The sequence below is a fragment of the Pholis gunnellus genome (assembly GCF_910591455.1).
Source record: "Pholis gunnellus genome assembly, chromosome: 4".
In the NCBI taxonomy this organism is placed as follows: Eukaryota; Metazoa; Chordata; class Actinopteri; order Perciformes; family Pholidae; genus Pholis; species Pholis gunnellus.
This window is the reverse complement of record NC_136530.1, coordinates 8,620,397-8,642,106: the sequence shown is the minus strand read 5'-3', so window position 1 is coordinate 8,642,106 and position 21,710 is coordinate 8,620,397. Positions and strand designations below refer to the sequence as shown.

Sequence of the window (21,710 nt, the reverse complement as noted above, 5' to 3'; positions counted from 1 at the left end):
ATTTTCTGGAATGCCAGGTCCATTTGTGAGTATGAGTGAGTGGAGATGAAGTTTATTCTAGATGTTGGTCATTGTGCTAAATCCGCACTACTGATGTGGTTTCTGCTTCCAGGGAGAGATGGGAAAATCTGGAGAGAGAGGACGTGAAGGAGAACCTGGTATTAAGGTTCCTATGTGGCTACACTTTTTATTCTGTCCTTATGTGTTACTACAGCGTCCAGTCCAAACATATATTCACTTACTATTCACTGTTATTTTTGTATAGTTTTTCATAATACGTGTGATTAGATGGCTTTAATTAACAGTTTTAACATAGTTACATAACATAACATGGGCTGTTTATTATATATTTACAATTATATCTGTAGATTGTAGACTTAAATAAATATTTCATGATCAAATCATTCATGATGCTCTTACAAACAACAGCCATTTCCTATTTAAACGTCTATTTAAAAGTCTATCAGTTTAGTTTGTCCAAAAATAACGTTTATGCAGTTAAGGATGGTACCTCTCAAATTATTGCTGATAAAGATGTTAAAGAAGCCATGTGTTTTATATATGTAAACCTTTTGTGTAGGGATTGATTGGAGTCCTTGGAGATACTGGACCTAAAGGCCTGAAGGTGATCAGAATTATATAAATGACGTCAAATATTGTCGACTGTTTAAATGATGAGTCTGATTTAAAATTGTAATACTTGGAGGATGATATTATTGTGTAATTTTAAGTATTGGTTAATGAATGTTATGTCACGTTTCACTCCAGTACGGATAACGTTTTTTTAACGGATTTTAGAATTGAATTAGTCATATATTTCATCCAAATGAACTACAAAAAGATCTCATATTTTCTGTGTCTCATTTTAGGGATTTCCAGGTCATTTAGGTAACAGGGGACAGGATGGACCTTCTGGAGCTCTGGTAAGACCAACCAACAATATGTTAACATTCTTATTTTTCACTTTGTTCAATCACATTTCACCTTCATAAACTCTATTATCATGTAAGTGTAGCATTGGCCTCCAGACGAGAAAGGCCTCTCTAATTAATGTTGTGTAAGCTCGACTGATTTTTCCAAAGCAACGAAGTGAGAATGGAAATGTTTTTGCCAAGAGATTGGTAATTATGGAGCTATACAGCACAAACTGAACAAAGGCTGTTGATTAGTATACCCAAATTAGGTGCAATATACATCCTATAAGTTTAAGTGTGGTGTTCTCTTTTTTTGAATAAAGGTCTATATTTCTCAGAAATGACTCATCAGTGGGACGATTAAATGGATAGTTTGGATGTTTTGAAGTGGGGTTGAATGAGGTTTGTATCCATAGCCATAGATGACGGTTGGCACGTCCCCAGCTTGGAGAAGTAGACAGGAGTTAACATACGGAGTCAAAGCCATGTACTGCTGTGGATGGGGGCAGCGGCAAAAGATGTTTTAGCCATGGACCATGTAAAAAAAAATCAATATTGTTTTCAGTGTACGCTATATTTAGAATATTTTCACCACTTTACCCTTGCCGTCAGACAGCCCTTTCTTACAGAGAACTGAAGCCTTAGCATCCATATATGCTCTCTTCAAAACTACCAGACTCCATTGAAAGAAAACCTCTAACTAACTAATTGACTGAGGCAGCGATAGACTAGCAACTCCCTTGTTCTGTGATGGAATACAAACGGTGCAAATATTCTAAACATAGCGGACACTTAGGTGGCTAAAGTACGTTTTGCGGCCGTCTGCAGCAGTACATTGGTTAGCGTCCGTGCTGGTACTCCTGTCTACTTCTCCCAGCTGGGAGCATGCCTGCCGTCATTGAATGCAAGTAATACACTAAGGATAAGCATCTCATACAACCCCACTTAATAAAATCAGGGGTAACACAGAATAGGTACAGATATGTGATGACCTAATATCATATTTCTGTCAGGGACACATTGGTTCAGAAGGAATGAATGGGGACACTGGACCTACAGGACTAAAAGTGAGTTTACCTCTCTATAATAAACACTGAGCAAGTAAATGTGCTCGTTTATTATAAAACAAATGGATAACTGATAGTCCTCTAAAAATGTACACAGGGACTGCCTGGGAAGACAGGAGCTTCTGGCCTCCAAGGACCCGTAGGGAAGAGTGTGAGTTTGAATCACCTTTGTTTCCTGGAGTTTTTTTCATCTCTTATTTATTGAAACAAAAGACGATGTCATTTCTGTTGACCGTAAATGGGATGTGTTACAGCGTGGCAAGAAGCTAACAGTTATTCATGCATTCACATGTAGTTACATATCCATACCACGTTGCTGTATGTTTGTATGTATGTACTGTATTATATGAGTATGTGGTGCAAATGGAATATGTGGATTCATATTTCTGTACATTTGTGTCAATCAACAGGGAGAAGCTGGCAGCAGAGAGATGAAGGGGACACCAGGAAAGCCAGGAAAGAGAGTGAGTTATAACATCACCTTATGACTTCTGGTGACTAGTAGTTCTCTTGAATACCTATGTTGAATACACTTATTGTAAGTCGCTTTGGATAAAAGCGTCTGCTAAATGACTGTAATGTAATGTATTGACCATCGGGTTTTTTAGGATGTTACAGTGCAATCTTTTGGAATAACGGGGCTCCAAATGTCTCGAAGTGCCACAATACGATATTTTTGATGCAGCCATGATGTCGAGATTAATGGACTGCTGGTTTTCTTTAGGGGGTTAAAGGTAAAGAAGGATTTGGAGGGTTTCCAGGAAGTGAAGGCCTAAAGGTATTTGTTAGTAAAAATCTTCATGTTTGTCATGGCCTGCATTTTAATCAAAATACATGTCTGTCAATAATATAAGCTGCATCATTCTGTCACATTGGACAAATGTGTTCACTTGGTAACTCACTCGTGGTATACATTTTGCAATTTAATGTGGCGTTCACCTCGTTAAATTTGTTCTGAAGGGCAAGGGAGGTGAGGAGGGACCAAAGGGGAAACAAGGCCGCAGAGTAAGTGATTCATTTCCTGTTATTAGTTTCACTGCTCCAGTTTATACACAGTGCTGCTGTATCTGATTACACATACGTGTTTATGTCAAAATGTTCTGTGCTCAGGGGGAGATGGGCACGCCTGGACCAAGGGGATACAGAGGATCTCCTGTAAGACGATTTCAGTAATTCCAAACACATCCATTCATCCAATCATCCATTCATCCATCCATTCATCCATTCATCCATTCATCCATTCATCCAATCATCCATTCATCCATTCATTCATTCATCCATCCATCCATCCATCCATTCATTCATCTATCCATCCATCCATCCATCCATTCATCCATCCATCCATCCATTCATCCATCCATCCATCCATTCATTCATCCATCCAACCATCCATCCATTCATCCATTCATCCATCCATCCATTCATCCATCCATCCATTCATCCATTCATCCATCCATCCATTCATCCTTTCATCCATTCATCCATTCATCCATCCATCCATCCGTCCAGCAATACATTCATCCGTCAATCAATACATCATCCATCCATCCATCCATCCATCCATCCATCCATCCATTCATTCATCCATCCGTCCATCAATACATTCATCCGTCAATCAATCCATCCGTCCATCCGCCCATCATATATATATATATAGATATACCCGAACAAACCTGACCTGACCTAACGTTTGTCTAGATACACAAAAGGTTTAGATCTTGTTTTCTTTCCTCCAGGGTGTTCAGGGTAACATTGGACCATGGGGTGAGGTTGGGCCCCGTGGCCTTTCCGGAGACCAGGGCCCACAGGGTCCAGTTGGCCTGCTTGGAGTTACAGGTTACACAGTAAGTTTATTTTTATCCTTTTGTTGTGAAGTATAAACGTCATGTCGTGAATGAGCTTTGAGTTTTACTTATCTATTGGCTGGCAGGCCTCTTGTGGCAGCTGCTGGCAGTAGCTTGATCTGATTAGTGAACAGAAAGGGTTTTTCTTTCCAGTTTGGCGTGGGGCCAGAGTTTGGGTTAGGGATCGGAGCAGGTCAGGTCTGTTGTCAGAGTGATGAGCCAGGGTGTCATAGATTACTCCCTTGGTGTCATCCTGATTTCATTTGGATTTTCTTGGAAACATAATTAGGCTGCATCACAAGAATTAAGATTCATTTTCATGGTCTGTGCATCCTCTTTGAAAGAGGAGAGGCTGATTGTAATCAATCAGATGTCAGTAGAATCTTCGTAATAAAGTTTTATTACCATGGTTGTATAGGCAAATTAATTTTCCTCCTCATTATTGTTTTCTAATACCTGTCTTAAAGGATACATTAGATATAGGTTTGTTTATGTTGTTTGATTTTGATAGATATGTCTTTGAGGATGAACTGTACCTCAGAGATTTGTAAATATAACACAAATACATTTTAAGGTACACCAAACTCTATAACCTACTCTCATCCCCAAGCTGAGAGTAGGTTATAGAGCAGGAATATGAAGTCTTTTTTGTGCAATTGTTTCTTTGCTTTCTCTATATTTAGGGTCAAAATGGACCTCAGGGACCAACTGGGTCAGCTGGTGTCAAAGGAGATAAGGTAAAGCTTTTATTTTACTGAGCTCTTTGGAACATGCTTCAGAAATGCTGTAAACAAGAGTAGCGGTCTGTGCAACCATTTCAGAAACAATCAGTTCAATGATTCATCAATCAGTTGTTTCTGTCGCCTTTTCAGGGATCCAGAGGAGCTTTGGGGCAGGAGGGCGTTGCTGGTCTCGATGGTGAGGAGGTAGATTGATTAGACTGTGCTTGTCACAGATTTGATTTATATCTTTTCTTATTTAACTGAATGCAAAGACACTAACATGTCTGATTTTCTAAAACCACAGGACTAGAGGCGTATGCAGTCTGCAAGTTTGACTGAGCCTTGTGTTATGCTTTGATCATGTGCACGAGTAACCCAGTGGTTGTGTGTTTAGGGTCCAGTTGGTCTAAAGGGACCTGAGGGGCCAGCTGGACAAAAAGGCCTATCTGTGAGTTCTGTGAGATAAAAGTATTTACAAATTCTCAAGAATTTGAAAATGCAGCATACAATTACACATATATGCGTTGGAAGATAATTTGAGCTGGGGATGCTGCCGCCGAATACGCAAAAAATATTACGTCACTTTAATTAATAACCATGACTGTCTCTAGCGTTAATTTAGCTCAATGGAACTCAAATTTACAACAACTCTCTTGGATCAGCTTGGATTCTGCAGACGTGTTTCTCTTTGGATTTCAGAGCGTCCGATTACAATGTATCAACCAGTCCATGGCTGCAAACGTATTCAATACTCAAATCTTCCACAATCCAGCAGAAGGTGCTGCAGCATCCTCAGCACCACACTTCCAGTGCTTTGATTACACACACACACACACACCCTGCATGTAGATGGAACATAAATGTATCAATCACATTTTGGAAACCATTTGTTTGAATTACATTCCAGAGTGAAAAGGGAAACACTGGGCCTCCTGGACAGAAAGGGCCAAAGGGAGCTGAAGGCAACAGAGGCAACCAAGGGCCGCAGGGAGCAATGGGGCCACCGGGGAAACAGGTGGATATATAAGACTGCATTTCTGCAGTCTAGTTTTACTGTAATATCATGACAGTACCTTACATCCTTGTCTGTTTCTGCTCTGAAAATGCATCAGAATCAAAGTCAGGCATCCCTGCAGCCACATATTAATACAGACTTCTGAGACCCACTGGAGGATGTTGAATATTTTTGAAGTTTTGAATTAAAACAGCACAATGTATCCCCTCTGCTCTGCGCCTCCTGTTTTGCAGGGATACGGGGGTTTAACAGGGGAGAGAGGAAAACAAGGAGTTCCAGGGCTCAAGGTCAGTCATTTTGGTAATGTTGGACTTGACATTATGCTGTAAAATGAATGTTGAAAGTTTTGTTTAGAGTCCAAAATGTGTGATGATGATGATGATGATGATGATGATGATGATGATGATGATGATGATGATGATGATGATGATGATGCTTTCAAAGGGTAAGCCAGGTACCAGAGGTTCATCAGGCATGTTTGGACAGTTCGGACCAGGGGGCAACACTGGGGCCGCAGGGGCCAAAGGCCAGAAGGGGCTCCAGGGACACACTGTCAGTAACAGTTAGATCCTTTTATTAATGATGTCCAAAATTGTGTATGATGAAAATGAATACTAATTATTATGAGCTTCATGTTGTCATGGATAAAGCTTGCCTTTTTTTGTCAGCGTTGTGTGGCTACTATAATTTATGTTTGGATTCTAAATCTATTTGTGATTCAAATAAATTTCAGTTAAGAGATGCTAAATATTATATTGTTACAATAATAAACACTGTTAGTTTTACTTCTCATTCCAGGGCCCCCCTGGGAGCTTAGGTCCCGTTGGACGGATTGGACCATCAAGACCAGTATGTGTTATGAGACTTAATGTGGCATGAACATATTCAACCGATAATATTCAAGAGAAAGTCCACAATTATTATGGCATAATAAAAATGTTTGTGTTGGCTTTAATGCTCTGAAAGTTTCAACCTATTTGCATCCAGGCCACCCTGATCTGTAACTGTGCATGCACCATGAACAGTTTCACCACTAGATGGCAGCTTCTTGTGTTTAGTTACACTTCAGTGTCAAAGACATGATGGTGTAAATTAAGATTGTATATACTGTGTAGAAAACTGATTTTCATAAATTGGTTGCCATACAAAACAAATATGACTTAGCTTAATGCCTGATCTTGTTTTTTAATTCTTAATAGTTTTTTTTATTAATTTGACTTTATTTATGTCTTTTCAGGGTTTGCCAGGCAAGAGAGGCGTTAATGGAAAAACTGGAATCACTGGACTAAAGGTGTGATGTGCCATTTGTTCTCTCTGATGCAGTGAAAAGTGTGATCTGTCCAGCTGACGGGGGAAAACTTAATACATTTCATGATGTTTCTGCTGTGTATTTGTACAATTCAGGGCAGTCACGGTGAGACGGGCAAGCTCGGCCTTCAAGGCATCCAAGGAGACATGGTGGGATGTTATTACTATGTTGCGTTGTTGCATCATAAATCTGGTTAAGCATATTTAATGGTAAATGCATAAAGATGTTACCACTGACGCACTGTGTTCATCTGTAATCCCCAGGGCATTCGAGGTCAAAAGCGTGCAAAAGGAGACCATGGGACAAGAGGCACAATGGTGGGAAAGAACATTTGAACTAAAAATGATTGGGTTTGCAATGCACAGCCTTTTTAATTCGATCATTCGATGTTACTGAATGATCTGGTATTTTATTAGTTATATGTCTTCAGTAAATAGACGTCTTGTTATGGTGTTATTTATGTGTGTGACTGTGTTTTTTAGGGGACAGTGGGGAAGATGGGGATCATTGGCATTCCAGGTGCTAAAGGTCTACCTGGACCTGCTGGTCCTCCTGGGCTTCCAGGATTTAAAGGAATTCATGGACCAAAGGTAAAAGAGAGCCATCGCTCATCTCAGATGAAAAAAATAAAACAGAAACAAATTGTCATAAGGAAGGTTGTGTTTTTACAAAGGGAAAAAGAGCTCCGCCTGGAAGGAAAGGAAGCAAAAGAGCTCCTGGAAAAACTGTACGTTTTATTTCAATCTGAAATTTTAAAAAAGTACATATTTTCCATTCACACCATTTTATTCACATTTACTAAGAAATGCATTTCCCGTCACTTAATGTAAACATCCCGGTCACTGTCTTTGATCTCTCTGTTGATCTTTCATTTTGATTAAAGGTAGGATTAAGTTGTACTCCAGGCCTCAGACTTACATTGATCTCATCTAATGAAGTCCGTTTTGTAGGGAGTTGAAGGCCTGCCTGGTAGACCAGGACCTGCTGGACGACGTGGAAAACCTGCAAGTATCCCTTCTGACAGATTAAATACACACATTGCAAACCCCAAAAAGTGATGATAAAGTTGTATTTTAGCACATAAAAAGTTCAAGTGAGAAAAGTGACGATTGGTTTCTCGTCTTGTGATCTTGTTCTCAGGGCTTAAGCGGTTTGGATGGGTTACTAGGGGTTGAGGGTAATGAAGGCGATCCGGTAAGTAAAAATGTTGCATACTGCAATTTAGACTGTTGTTCAACCTTAAACTAAATGATGTCCCTCCCTTGCTCATCCCAAAGGGGGATATAGGTTTCAGAGGAGCTCCTGCATCTCCTGGCAGGCCCGGCAAAATGGTAAGCTCCAAAACAAACATGGATAATGTGCAACCCATGCAAAACCATGGGGATATACACTTATTCATAAATACCTGTTCTAGTTTGGCCTACAGATTTGGGATATTTAATACATTTCAAACATGTATTCTTGTAGGGAAAACCTGGATCTCCTGGGATCAGGGGAAACACTGGAGAACCAGGGTTCAAGGTACATATACTTCATATGTGTACATAATTCATTTATATAGTTCACTGTGCAGCTATTTAACATGTGTCTTACGGATGTCCTGTTGTGCCTCTCAGGGTAAAGCTGGACCAAAAGGAAAACGAGGACCACCTGGACCAATGGGGCCAAAGGTAAACAAGTTTGTTCAGCAGCATAAGATCACTAAAAGACTAAACATAATACCTCTGACCGTAAACATCTGTCATCACCGCTGGTCTTGATGCAGGGTATTCCAGGACTGAGAGGAAAGAAAGGCGAGTCTGCAATTACTGGTCCGAAGGTAAAAGTCACACACACAGTATTGCACCTCTCCTCAGCATTTTAACATTCAGAATATGTTTTTACTTATGTTATATTCATGGCTTCTGCTGTCTTGCAGTTTTTCCTATTGCTTCGTCCTATCATGTTTCTGTACCGTATTCATTCTACTCATCATCTGCTGGTGTTGAAACTGTTTGTAAGTGGTGGAAGGTTGTTGCATGAGCCAGGAAAGACCCCAATACATTTTGGAGCGGATCCGAATCACTGGGCAGATACACAATTATGAATCTTCTGTTGCATAGCTTCAGGACTTTACAATAAGCCAAACCTTTTAGAAATCTGGCAAAATTACAATCACATTGCTCATGAATCATGTAAATGTTGTCTGAGAAGCAGTTTTCAACCCGTTCTCGTCCTTCTTTCCTTCCCCTATAGGGTCTCTCAGGTGACATGGGAATGCTGGGACCAATGGGGCCACCTGGGCATAAGGTTGGTTGAAGTGATTTCAAATATGAAATAATTTAAATTCAAAATAGGCATAATTTAAGTTGGTCTAAGACAACTGTCAATTTTATTTTAGGGGAATCCTGGTTTGCAGGGGCTGAAAGGTCAAAGAAGTCATAAAGGAAAGCCGGTACGTTGTGTTTTTACTTTTCTTTTCACATTGTCTTTGGCAGGTAGCAAGGTTATTAATCAACTGACTGATTTTCACAGGGGGATGCCGGTCCTCGTGGTCCACGTGGGCGGAAAGGCTTCCTTGGACTCACTGTACGTTGTTTTGATATTCTGCTGTATGAAATAGTGACTGAAACATTTTATTGAAGTTATTTCTCTTCTGTCTCTGTTACAGGGCCAGCTCGGAAAGAAGGTGAGAAACTGTTTATCTGTTCACGGCGCTTTTTAATTTCTGTTCAATCGAAAAAGTCAGCAGCCTGACTGTGTTTGGGCCTTTTTTTCAGGGAGTGAAAGGTGTCCAAGGCAGGACAGGAACAAAGGGAGTACAGGGCAAGCGTGGCCCTCCAGTAAGACATTTTTCTCTCACAATATAAGTAAACAAATGAAAAAAAAAAAGGTTTGACATGATCAACATAGTTAACTGTAACATACTGCTAAGTTAAAGATCCATTAGAAGCTTGATGGCTGTGAATACTGCTCATTTGCTATGAGGTTTGTACCATGCTCTTAAAGCAAAGTCATTTGTTTCACAGGGGAAACCAGGTGCACCTGGTGAGCGCAGGCCTACACAAAGACAGGGATCAAAGCCTGAGCCAAAGCCGGGTCAGGACAGTGCCCTAAGGCCCAAAACCAGACCCAGCACAAGATCAAAACTGAAAAATGTGCCACCCAGTCTCCTGAAGCAAGGAGAAGGACCACACAAAGTTTGTACAAGCTTTCTTCTCATACACACTTTATTTACACAATGATCTTGTTGTATGTTATGTTTTATATTCAAGGAGCTGTATTATGATTGAGTTGTTGGGTGGTTGAAAGACTGAATGATGGATTCCTCTGTCGCAGCCCAGGCCGATGTCCAGGAGATGGTCTGAAGCAGATGAGGAAACCTTCAGCCGGCCTCAGGGAACCAAAGAGGACCCTGCCACCACCTGCTACGAGCTGGGACTCATCCACACACATCTGAATGATGGTGAGGGTCTGAAAAGGTTCATATGTAAATCTGCTTTTGTCGATACTCTGTATCCTAAATCAGTGTGACTGATCAGACACTCAATTTGATTATCTTTCAGGTTACTTTTACGTGGATCCCAACCAAGGCTGTCCCTTTGATGCTGTGAAGGTGTTCTGTAACTTCACAGCAGGAGGAACAACCTGCATTGACCCTTTACAGTCTCAGGTACACTCTTTTTCACCGACAAAGGGTTAACACAGGTTTAGGGCTGTGTGAGGAATGGGCTTTCTAGTTCATGCTGGTGGTCAGATGGGATCTCCTCAATTCCCCACAGGAATGATTTCAAATGTCTTAAAAATGTGATGAGATGTTTGCAATTCTAATAGATAATTCAGCACATTTCAAGTGTAGGAATTAGCATACATCAATAAAAATATCTGCTAGAAAAGAAAGCTACTACTAATCAGATTTAATATACAAAGACAGAAAGGCTGGCTTTAAAATATTGCTAATATTCTGTTCTTTAGATTAAATTCAGTCTGGAACCAGAAAAGAAGAAATCGAAAATGTCTGTCCAGTGGTTCAGTCAGCAGCACCGTGGAAACAAGGTAACATTGAGGAACATTGAGTACATCTAACATCAGTGAGCCATTTCCCCAGACTTACAATGAATGATTTCTGTCTCTGATAGTTTGATTACGCTGGCGTGGATGTCGTCCAGCTGAGGTTCCTGCGGTTACACAGCCACACATCTTTCCAGCACATGACTGTCAGCTGTACAGCAAACCAGAGAAGAACTAATTCAGCCAATGGGATCCTTCACATCCTGGGAGACTCTGGCAAAGAAATCATGTCCCACGATAGCACGGTGTCCGGAAAAGGATGTGAGGTAAGATATATAAAACATGTTGTTGTATTCCAAAACACCATTTCTTTCAGCTTTTTCTAGCTGTAAAAAAAACTGATGTTGTATTTTGTGTCAAATCATTTCTTTAAAGAAAATGCCAGATTGCAAATTAGTATAAATCAGTCAAGTGGTACAAGTATGAACAAATCAAACATGGCATCTTCTTCCTGTATTCACACTGAATGTCCCCAGGTAAATCTAAATGTTATATAGAACCAAATAATTTAATTAATCAATACAAGTCTTTACATTGTTTGTAGATGTTCTATGCCATTCTTTCCCAAAGACTGGGTCCCTGAAGGAAAAAGGTTGGGGACCCCTGTTCTCGGCTACAAAAAGGAATCCTTCCTGTGCAACAGGTTAAATTGTTCTCTTCGTGTCTCTTCTGTCTGATCACTTTGCAGGTGGAGGTGGTTGTGACGGTTCGGGGCAGCACGGAGCTCCATCGAGGTGATATGGAGTTACTTCCTGTCAGAGATCTGGGTGTAGAGATGAAGTCGTTATCTCCCCTTGTCTCTGAGATCACTGTTGTTTTGGGACCTCTCTGCTTCTTGTGACCTATGAGTGTGTGTGTTTGTGTGTGTTCCTGCACGATGAACTGTAAATATCTCTTTTATGTAGAAAGCAGGGATAAATGATGTCACGGTATTTTACATGTACTATTTTGTCAGGATTCATTTGGTCTTTGCTGTACTGTTTTTTGTTTATATTTATTGCATTGTTAGATGTTATCATATGAAGCATTATATAAATTGTTTTTAAATGTTTATGTAGCACCTGATTTTATGTGTTTGTATGAAATGTACTTAAAGTGTTTATATCACAACTCAATCTGTGTCTCAATCATCCTCACAGGGGGAAGATATGCAGCACTATCAAAATACAATTATGACTTTGAACATGTGAAATGAAATCGGGATATGTGTTGTATATCTGTTGTATTTTTACGTAGCCTGCCTGTACCATACAGTAGATGGTCAATATAAAATGGATAAATTCTTGAATTTTGCTGTTTCCTCCGTGATCATTAAGCTGTCCCAATACTTTTTTTATGTAACTACAGAATGTGTAGTTTGAGATCTAATGCCAATCAAATTAAAGTGTTCCAGGTATGACACAGAACATGCCAAGCTGTCATGTCATGATGAAAAACACAATTACGCAGAATTCATAACGATAGTTAAATGTTTTTGCTTCATTCATTGTGTTTAGAGGATGAGTTGTATTAAATACTTCCCAAGAGTTCAAGTTCAAGGGTGTTCAAAAGCAAATGTTCCCATAAATATGAGGAACAACATTTAAAGATAATTTCTTATGACTATCTTGATTGTGCACATGTGTCAGAACACATCACAAAGTGGCATTGTTGTGACAGAAAAGGCCTGCAGCCAGGCAGCTGAAATGGCCTGTGTTACAGAGTCTCTTCCACCAGACTATACAGAACTGTCCCATATGACTTCCTTTTACCACACGCATATTAAGACCCCCTAACCCCCTCCCTCACAAAATCACAAAAGATCCTTTTTTTGTCATTTAATCTTGCACAACACAACTGAAAACAAATCGGTGGTTAAGGATTTTTATAAATGCATCCCTGTGTCTTTGCAGTTAGTTGTATTGGCCACACTCAGCTCATAAGACCAGTTCAATTTATGATGTACGACCCATGATGCTTTACTTACTTGCTATTTTTACTGAGTTGATGTTTTCTACTTTTACTCTTGAATATAAAACGTTTTTTTCTGAATTTGAGAAAGTAGCTTCTATATTTTATACACCTCTGAATTTAGGGAGAAAAGAGGCACAGCAGGCGATTGCCACATTGCCTCAGACGTATGGTAATTTGATAAAAGTCAACCTTTTGGGGGAATATGTTCCAGTAACGTACAATATCATGTGATATTATAAGTTCAGTCCTGTCTTGAACAGTATCAAAATGTAGTTTTAAGGCCTTCATTATTTCAGCTGAAAGTGTGCCTACACGGTGCCTATTCCTGAACTCAGTTCCAAATTACAATTCTTTTTTTTTTTGTTGATCAATAGCATCTGACCCTGTTAAATAAACCAATAGAATAAATAAAGTTGTGTTTAACTAAATTACCACACAGCAAACCAGGAGCCATGTCATAGTTCAGCATACAGTGTGAGTCATGTACACAGTGCACAGTCAGTGGGAGTATTCCTATATTATATGTTAATAGTCGTATGTAGAGACTTTTAACTGCTCGGCCAGTGTCTGGTTGATTGTGTGGTTATTAAAAATAGTAATTCTAAAAGCAAATTATTTAAAAAAATGTGATTTTTTCATTTATTTTTTGGTGTGCATGCCAAGTTTTTTGGATTAGTCATCAAGCCCACTGATCAGTTATTGTCTAATGTCAGCGATGGTCAACATTGTGGGCGTTGGTGACGTCAAAAGGAGGAGAGACTTTTCGACCAATCAGCGGCGGCTGTCCTGCTCATCATCTCCTCTGTTTACACAATGGGGAAGGTGAGCAGCAGCCCGGACTGCTGTGATTAAAGGAGTTTCAACTCGGCGTTTTCGGAGGTCGACCCACCAAGAAGAACGCACCCGGTCGGTTTGAAGTGAGTACGTAACCAGGAAGTCGGTGGAGAGCATTTTTAGATTTCCTTCATCGTTTTCTGCAAACCTCTTTCCGCAGCTAACGACCCGGACGTCAACAAGTGAGCTAGTTTGACTAGACCTCAGTGCTAGCAGCCAGGAAGAGGCTCCACTTGAACCAGGTGTTAGTGTGTATTTAGCTCATGAATGAACCGCCGCCTGTCACGCTACTGTCTCTTCGGCTATCAGCTGATTGGGAGCTAACTAAACTGTTAGCCGCTAATCTCCCGCGTGTGTCCCGTGTCATGTGAGAGTGATTTGATTGTCAACTCGGTTCAGTTTGTTTGTCAGTCCGCATACTTTGCATTCTCACCCATACGGTGGTGGCATGCGCTTCCTGTATGTGTGTCCTCGAGACGCGGTACTTTTTTTACTTTGGTAATGTTGCCCCTGATTTTGTTTTTTTCTTTAGAATGGAGAGTGGAGAGGACAGTGTCCTCCGCTGCAGAGCCGTCCCTCAGACGCCCCTCTTCCCTGATGTAGACAGCTCTTTGAATGGGGAATGTAATCGGGGTGAACACCAGCAAGCCAATGGAGGTAACCACGTTACCAGCAATGGTAAGAAAATCTCTATTTGCATTGTGCATGTTGGTTTAACCCCAGTTTTTTTTTAAATTCCAATAATATTTCTCTGGATGTATTAGTCACTGAAGATGCCATGTGATGATGCCTGTCCTTTTAATTAAGCAGCGTGATGTGACCTGTGGTACAGTTAGTTAAGCAGGACAATCAAGAAGTGACGGTTCATTAACTGTGAAACTTTGGAAAACTCTTCTCTGTATTTAGAATAAAAATACTGACCACTTCTTTGGAAGGTGCAAACAGTTGTGACAATGTCATTTATCACGTTCAGTGCCTTTTTTTCCCCCCTCTTTGCTATACTGTAGTCTACGGATGGGTGGAGCGCTTCTGCTGCTTGTCTCTGTTTGTGTGACCGGCATTAAACTCTCCCAACTTGTTTGTCATCAGACAGCTGTCGAGTCTAATAACCTATCATAACCTTAACCCCAGTAGTCAAATAGATGACATAGGTATGTCTCGTTTTGAATTTGGCAACATTGGATCTAAAGACGGTTGTCGTATGACTTCTGCTATTTCCCAGACTGCTACACTTTTACAACTATGACTAAAATGTAAAGTACTCTACTATTGGCAACAAATATTTCCATCGCTTTTCAAAAATGTCAATCTCCAAATAGAAAGTAGTTTGTATTTGGGCTGCACTCGTTACTGAAAACAGATTTTAGTTCTACGTGAGCAGTAAAACCAGAGTGAATGCTTTGTATGCGCTGTCTCCGTTAGAAAACGTTAGACGTGGTGTGAATAGATGTTTACATTTACCAGGTGGAGGCGAGGTAACCTGACAACTCTGTTCGCTCCGTTGTTAATTTGGGTGTGTCCCGAGCACTTGGCTAATTCTTTAATTTTATTTTATCATATGCTCAGACTGTTTTCTCCGGGTTCTCTGGCTTCCTCCCACAGTCCAAAGACATGCAGCCAAAGTTAATTGATGACTATACGCGGTCAAAGATAATGGATGGATGGATGGATATGCTCAGCGTGTTCTCGTTTGCAATTTCAGGAACAATTGAAGTGGAACAGGTGATCAGCAAAAAGCTACAACTGAAAAGAAAAGCAGAGGTCAGTAAGTCCGTAATTTAGGTTAAGAAAAGGCTCAACCTGCATGTTGGAATGGGCCACTTAGAATGTGATCTGAGGTTTCCTCCAATTCATGTTTATTATACAATATTTTAGTTTAGATTGACACACTTCTAGTGCATTCGTACAGTATATTTCAGTCAGTAGTAGTCTTTTAGCACTCACTTTACTTGTTGGGTTTATTTATGATTTAATGGGTTCTTACACTTTGTAGACATTTTTTATTTGACCTATTTAGCTAATGCTTTTATCCAGAGCAACTGCTGATGGGTGTTTCAGTGGGTTCAAGGACACTTGAGAAAACATTTTTTTCTTCTCACCTTTTGACACCAACATATTCCACATTTATCAAGTACTTGCAGACCATGAATGATGACTCTTCCATGCGTCTTTTGCTCTATTGCTCAGTTCCTGAAGAGTGACCTGATGCATCAGCTCGACAGTCAGGTCAATGACTTCATGGACAGTCTTATCGAGGAGTCGGCCATCCTGGAGCCTGCACCGGTTCCTGCTGCCTTCTCGCCGCCGCTGTCTGACAAGGAGAGGAGCAAACTCAGGTGCTGCCTCGCAACTCCTACCAGCCTTTCAGAGCAAAGTTGCACTAAAAACCAGATGTGTGGAGTTTCAGCACAGAGGACACACTTTTCCCATTGCTCTCTTGGTCATATACACACACACACACACACACTGTTTTCTCTCTGGAAAATAGACTTGCTGGTCACCGATGTCTCTCCGTTTTTTTCTTTTAGGTATTTCCGGCCTCCTCATGGCCAGGGCAAGGAGTTTGTCAGTCGCCGGTCCCTCTTAGAGTAAGGGTGACACACTAATCGGAAAGAAATGCAAATATTGTAATGAAACATTTGCACTTCATTTAGATTTCTGCTGCTTCAAGATTGTTTGTCAACATCAGTGTCGCGGTGCAGATCCTAATCGCCTGCTGTCTGTTTTTTCTGCAGTGAGCTGTTTGAGGTGAACCACATCAGGACCATCTACCACATGTTTATTGCCCTGCTCATCATCTTTATCCTCAGTACACTGGTGGTAGATTTCATTGATGAAGGCAGGTAATGTAGAAAACTGCAAATGCCTTATGATTATATTCAGCTTTTGTTGGAAGTAATCAGTCACTTGGTCAGATAATCTGTCTTGAGCAGAGCCTTGAAGTTTCTCCTCTCTACTTTATCTCCTTTGCCTCAGACTGGTGCTGCACTTTGACCTGCTGGTCTACGCGTTTGGACAGTTCCCTCTGGTGGTGTGCACGTGGATCTGCATGTTCCTCTCTGTGTTGCTGGTTCCTTACTCGCTGTTCCACCTGTGGGCGCAGACCCAGTCTGGGTCTTACCCTCACCCCAGGTTGTGCAGTTGGCTGTTTGGCTCTGTATTCCTGCTCTACCAAGCTGTGGGTGTGGGGTTCCTGCCTACATATGTGGTGGTGACCAACAGTTTCCCGCCTGCATCGTGCTTCGTCATCATCCTGGAACAGGTAGAGGACGGCTGCGGTCCACAGTTAGTGTGTTGCGTTAGAATCGGAAACAGTTTATTGCCTATTTCTTGACTTATATAAATCTCTTTCAAATCTCTATGTAACAAATTATGTAATGTAAAGTGCCTTCCCTTCTTAAGTTGACTCTGTGGAAAAAGTTGTAATAGCTCCTGTGTCCCTTTTTGTTATTTGTCTAATTCCAGGTGCGTCTAATGATGAAGGCTCACTCCTTTGTCAGGGAGAATGTACCAAGAGTCCTGACCTGGGCTAAAGAAAAGACCAGTATGTCGCTTCCTTTTTACTTTCTGCATATCAATGTGCAGTTCTTATTTTTGCTGTTTCATAAAATGTCTTTCTTTCTCATAGCTACCGTGTTTCCTTTTGTTGATCAGCAGTCTCTCCTTTCCTCTTTAGGCCCCAGCCCAGTGGTGCCTCAGGTCTCTCAGTATCTCTACTTTCTGTTCGCACCTACACTCGTCTACAGAGACAAGTACCCCAGGTGAACGGTCCTTTTCATTGTTTGGGTCTTTTTCCATGCAGTCGCTCATGTGTTTGGTAAAACCTTGTGTGTCACTTAATGCAGGAACCCAGTGATCAGATGGGGCTACGTAGCCACAAAGTTACTTCAGGTACCAACCTCTTTCACATTTATTTAAAATTGCAAGCACAAGATATATTATCCCATTTTTTTTTTCTGACTATTTCATCCATTCCCACCCCACAGGTGCTCGGCTGTATGTTTTATGCCTATTACGTGTTCGTGCGGCTGTGCATCCCTCAGTTCCGCAGCATCAGTCTGCAGCTGTTTGACCTGAGGGCCATGGTCCTCTGTGTCTTTAACTCCATCTTGCCAGGTAAGATCAGCCATCCTCATTCACAAATGCCCTTTCATTCACCCCTTAGTCTCACTCGGTCTCAAAGTAAAAAAAACATTTGTGCGTCTTTCTTCATTTGCAGGAGCGTTGATTCTCTTCCTGGCGTTCTTTGCCTTCCTCCACTGTTGGCTTAATGCTTTTGGTGAGATGCTCCGATTTGCAGACAGGATGTTTTACAAGGTACTTCATCTGTCGCTGCCGTTCAGAGCAAACTATAAATTAAGTTCCTATGTCGTACTTTACACTTGATTTCATTGATTTTGACATGACAGGATTGGTGGAACTCAACCTCTTTTGCTAATTACTATCGGACTTGGAATGTAGTGGTCCATGACTGGCTGTACTACTATGTGTACTGGGACTTTCTGTGGGTGAGTGGTTTTGCTGTTAATACAATATTTTTTTTTTTTAAGAGAACACCAGCTGCATTCTGCATTAGGTCAGGTTTATAGGGATTTATTAACTATTTTGTAATGACTTGCCCGTTCTCTTCTTTGTTGTCATTCCAGATTTCTCAGAAGCGTTTCAGACCGGTAGCCATGCTGTTTGTGTTCACAGTGTCTGCAGTGGTCCACGAGTACATCCTTGCAGTCTGCTTTGGTTTCTTCTATCCCGTCCTCTTCTGCCTCTTTATGTGCTTTGGAAGTAAGAGACAAGATCGAATACATATTATTATTCTGTTGTGACGCAAACAATAATGTGGTCGAATTATGTCTCTCTTTTTTTTACATTATGCTCTCACCCGCATCTTCATTTCTCACCCTCTCACAGTAATGTTCAACTTCATTCTGCATGACCAAAGGAAAGGTCCCATCTGGAACATAATCATGTGGACGTCCCTCTTCCTGGGCCAGGGAGTCATTATCTGCCTGTACTCCCAGGAGTGGTATGCCCAGCGCTACTGCCCTCTGAAGGAGGTAACCCCCTCAGTAATTCAGCTGAAAGTTAGTTTTTGCTTTGCCAACCTGGAGCATGAACACCGTTTTAGCTTCATGCGTTTTTTCTATTTTTTTTTTTATTTCAGCCTTCATTCCTTGAGTTACTGAAGCCTCGCTCCTGGAGCTGTCAGAGAGGCGTGATGGAGGACTCTGATAGGCTGTGAACTACGTTTGGACTACTACTGAGGATCATCACTCATCAGAATACATCTGACCAGCCTTTGTGTTACTGTCATCATTTCTGATCTTTCTAGTTTGTTTTGTTTCAGTGCCAAAATGTTCTGTACTCGAACAGAAAAGTCACAGTAATGCCGTACATGCTTGTTTTATGTTTTCAAAAACAAACCCTACAAAATTACATGTTCACATAAAATCCCACGTAAACTCTTATATTTTAATTTACTATTTATTGTTCGGATGTACTCCCATTACTTTGCCTCGATCAACTGTGAAACCTTGTGCCAATATGACGCGGCAGCGTAATACAAAGAAATACACTTTACATACATCATTCATTCACGTATGCAGTAATGGTTAATATTTAACAAAGTCTGCAAATACAATTTCAAAATGTTTTGGAAAACCTTTCAATGTTGGTTTTTCTTCACTGCCGAAAAGATTTATTTTGAAACATGGTCAATGTTTGATGTTTTGTGTAAATATATGAGGAACTGTGGCCTCGGTATTATGGCTTCAAGGTTGCAGTTCAGTTCACAGAAAATCAGGGTGGCTTTGGACACATTGATATAGTTGGGAAATTATTTCATAGTGAATCTGAAACTATACAAATAAAAACTCCTGATGCTCAACTTCAGAAAACATGTTTTTACAAAATAGACAGGACAATTATGCTGTATGGAGGTAATATACGTATATGCTGACTGCTGAATGTAATCTTTTGATGGTTTGAGTATTTTTAATTGAACTAGTTTGAACATACATCTAGCGTCGTGGATAGAGAGTTTCCTGTGTGAACCTAAATGATGTTTTAGTTTGGTCATGACCTATGTGAAGGTGAAATCGCTACAGAATAACTTAGCTGGCTGCTTGAATGTTATAAGATTGAAATAGTAATGATACTTGATAAGCAGTTGGGGCAATAGATTGCGATACAGAGTACATGAAATAACAGTGTTTTGTTGTTTGAATCATAAATATTTTTACAGAACAGTAATCTCCAGTTCAAACTAATGGAAGAAGGAATGTATATGCTCAGTGGGCTTTTATTTACTGTGGTTTTGAAACTGTTTACACATTGGTATTATTTTGAGGAAATCACACAGTTATTGTTGCCAATCCTGATGTATTTCAATGCAGGGAGACTATATTTATACTTGTGAATACTTAGATGCACAATATGAGGTAAAAGTCAGCAATTCCCAAAAACTTTATGACCACAAGGTGGCAGTGTATTAAAGGATTTTACTTTTGATTCTTACAGAATCAGCTTTATTTCTCTGCTCAATGTGTCTGTGAATTGTGTTGAGGACCAAGAGAGTCTTCCTCAGAGTCCCTGACAAATTGTATATCAACAAACACAAGTACCAGCAACTTATTTGTTGTACAGATAATATGAAAAATATTGGAATGCCCTGTGGTACTTTCTACTATGTAACCCTTGAGTGTTCCACATTTGACTGCAGCCTTTATTTTGCTTTATGCCTTTAAGATGTTGGTAATAAGGATACTATTTATAGTAGTTAAAAGAGCCAAGCTGCAGGCATCCATTTATTGAAATTAGATACTTATTTTTGGGGAGTGGAGCTTTTGCCTGCGTCTACTGTGATATTTGTGTTCCTTGTGATCTTTTTCTTCTGGCCTTGAATAGATCATTGTCATGTGACAATGTTATGAATGAGTGTGTTCTGCCTCCAGATGTAGGCGAATGTCCCACACATTCTTTAAAGACCAAATTATAAGAATACAAATTAAGTATGTTCCCTTTACCTCTTTTATTCAAGTTCATCTTTTATAAATGGGTTTTATACAATAAATGTTGTATATAATGGACAATCTGCCAATTAATTAGTAATAAGTCTTATTGTAGAGCTGATTTGCACATAATCAGATATAATATGAGTTAAGTACTGTTTAGTACTTCTGTGGCTGTATACAAGTTTATACTGTATAAAAATAGGTGTACAATGTACAAATTGTATTATTTATTAGTATGATTTACACGTATGATTCCAGTTATATTACTGATTGACTAACGTCTGTCTGACATCTGCAGAGTATATTTATTAAAATAATTGCATACCTATACAGGCCATATTGTCTCAGTTACAGTTCTATAGTGCAGATCATTTCAAACAATGTATTGAAGCACTGATTGTTTTATATTAACACTCAGCACTGGTTTGATAAAACAATAGCTGAATAGTGGTTTTCTCAAGGACGGCGGGATCACGTCGGACCCCCTCGCCCCCCGCTGGAGGACTGTTGGGACCCGGTTGGTGTGGGTGCTGGAGAGGTGGAGGATCACGGTGACAGGGGATCGAACCCCCCGCCTTGTGCAACACATCTTCTATTCTGCGGTAAAGATGGCGGCGTCAGAGGGGGCGCGTAGCGGCCGAACAACGGCAAAACCATTCTGAAAAGCTCCAGATTTGACCGAATCTCGCTCGTCAGCTTAACCGTTATTTCCTGTCGCGATACCATCTGGATCACCGGGATATAGACAAACGCTGTCACACGCCGGGGTTGCGATTTTATTGTTTAAAGGTAGAGTGGGTGGGTTTCACCGATAGCTGCTAACGTTAGCTTAACAGGCTAGCCAAGCGAGCTAATACGTGAGCTCGGTGAAGAAGAGCGAGGAGGGGATTGAGGAAGACTATTCGGGCCAGGCCGCTCCAGCTTGGGGGAATGTGAGCCAGGGGTGCGCGCAGGGGGTTTGCTCGCTTCGTCCCAAACGTCCTTACACCAAA

At 40.6% G+C, this 21,710-nt stretch overlaps 1 protein-coding gene across 3 annotated transcripts; it reads left to right on the top strand.

Annotated features, from left to right (window-relative positions):
* The first annotated feature begins 13,682 nt into the window (after positions 1–13,682).
* On the top strand, positions 13,683–20,215 carry soat1 (sterol O-acyltransferase 1). Of its 3 annotated transcripts, XM_079157880.1 has the most exons (16): positions 13,683–13,791; positions 14,241–14,386; positions 15,411–15,469; positions 15,896–16,044; positions 16,237–16,296; positions 16,444–16,551; positions 16,685–16,970; positions 17,174–17,252; positions 17,385–17,469; positions 17,554–17,599; positions 17,695–17,824; positions 17,928–18,025; positions 18,118–18,216; positions 18,355–18,490; positions 18,617–18,762; positions 18,870–20,215. In XM_079157880.1, exons 2-16 carry the CDS (start codon positions 14,242–14,244, stop codon positions 18,945–18,947), a joined length of 1,704 nt encoding a protein of 567 aa, XP_079014006.1. In that variant the 5' UTR covers positions 13,683–13,791; position 14,241; the 3' UTR covers positions 18,948–20,215. The 3 variants fall into 3 exon arrangements, with proteins under 3 accessions (XP_079014006.1, XP_079014005.1, XP_079014004.1); XM_079157879.1 differs by having other exon boundaries at positions 17,174–17,469; XM_079157878.1 differs by having other exon boundaries at positions 15,896–16,296.
* The last annotated feature ends 1,495 nt before the right edge of the window (positions 20,216–21,710 follow it).

Bases quoted from the DNA above. Each gene is read 5' to 3' on its own strand.
- soat1 (XM_079157878.1), top strand. From the start codon at position 14,242: ATGGAGAGTGGAGAGGACAGTGTCCTCCGCTGCAGAGCCGTCCCTCAG. The intron at 14,387-15,410 runs GTAAGAAAATCT...TTGCAATTTCAG, and splicing joins TAACCACGTTACCAGCAATG to GAACAATTGAAGTGGAACAG. The intron at 16,552-16,684 runs GTAATGTAGAAA...CCTTTGCCTCAG, and splicing joins GATTTCATTGATGAAGGCAG to ACTGGTGCTGCACTTTGACC.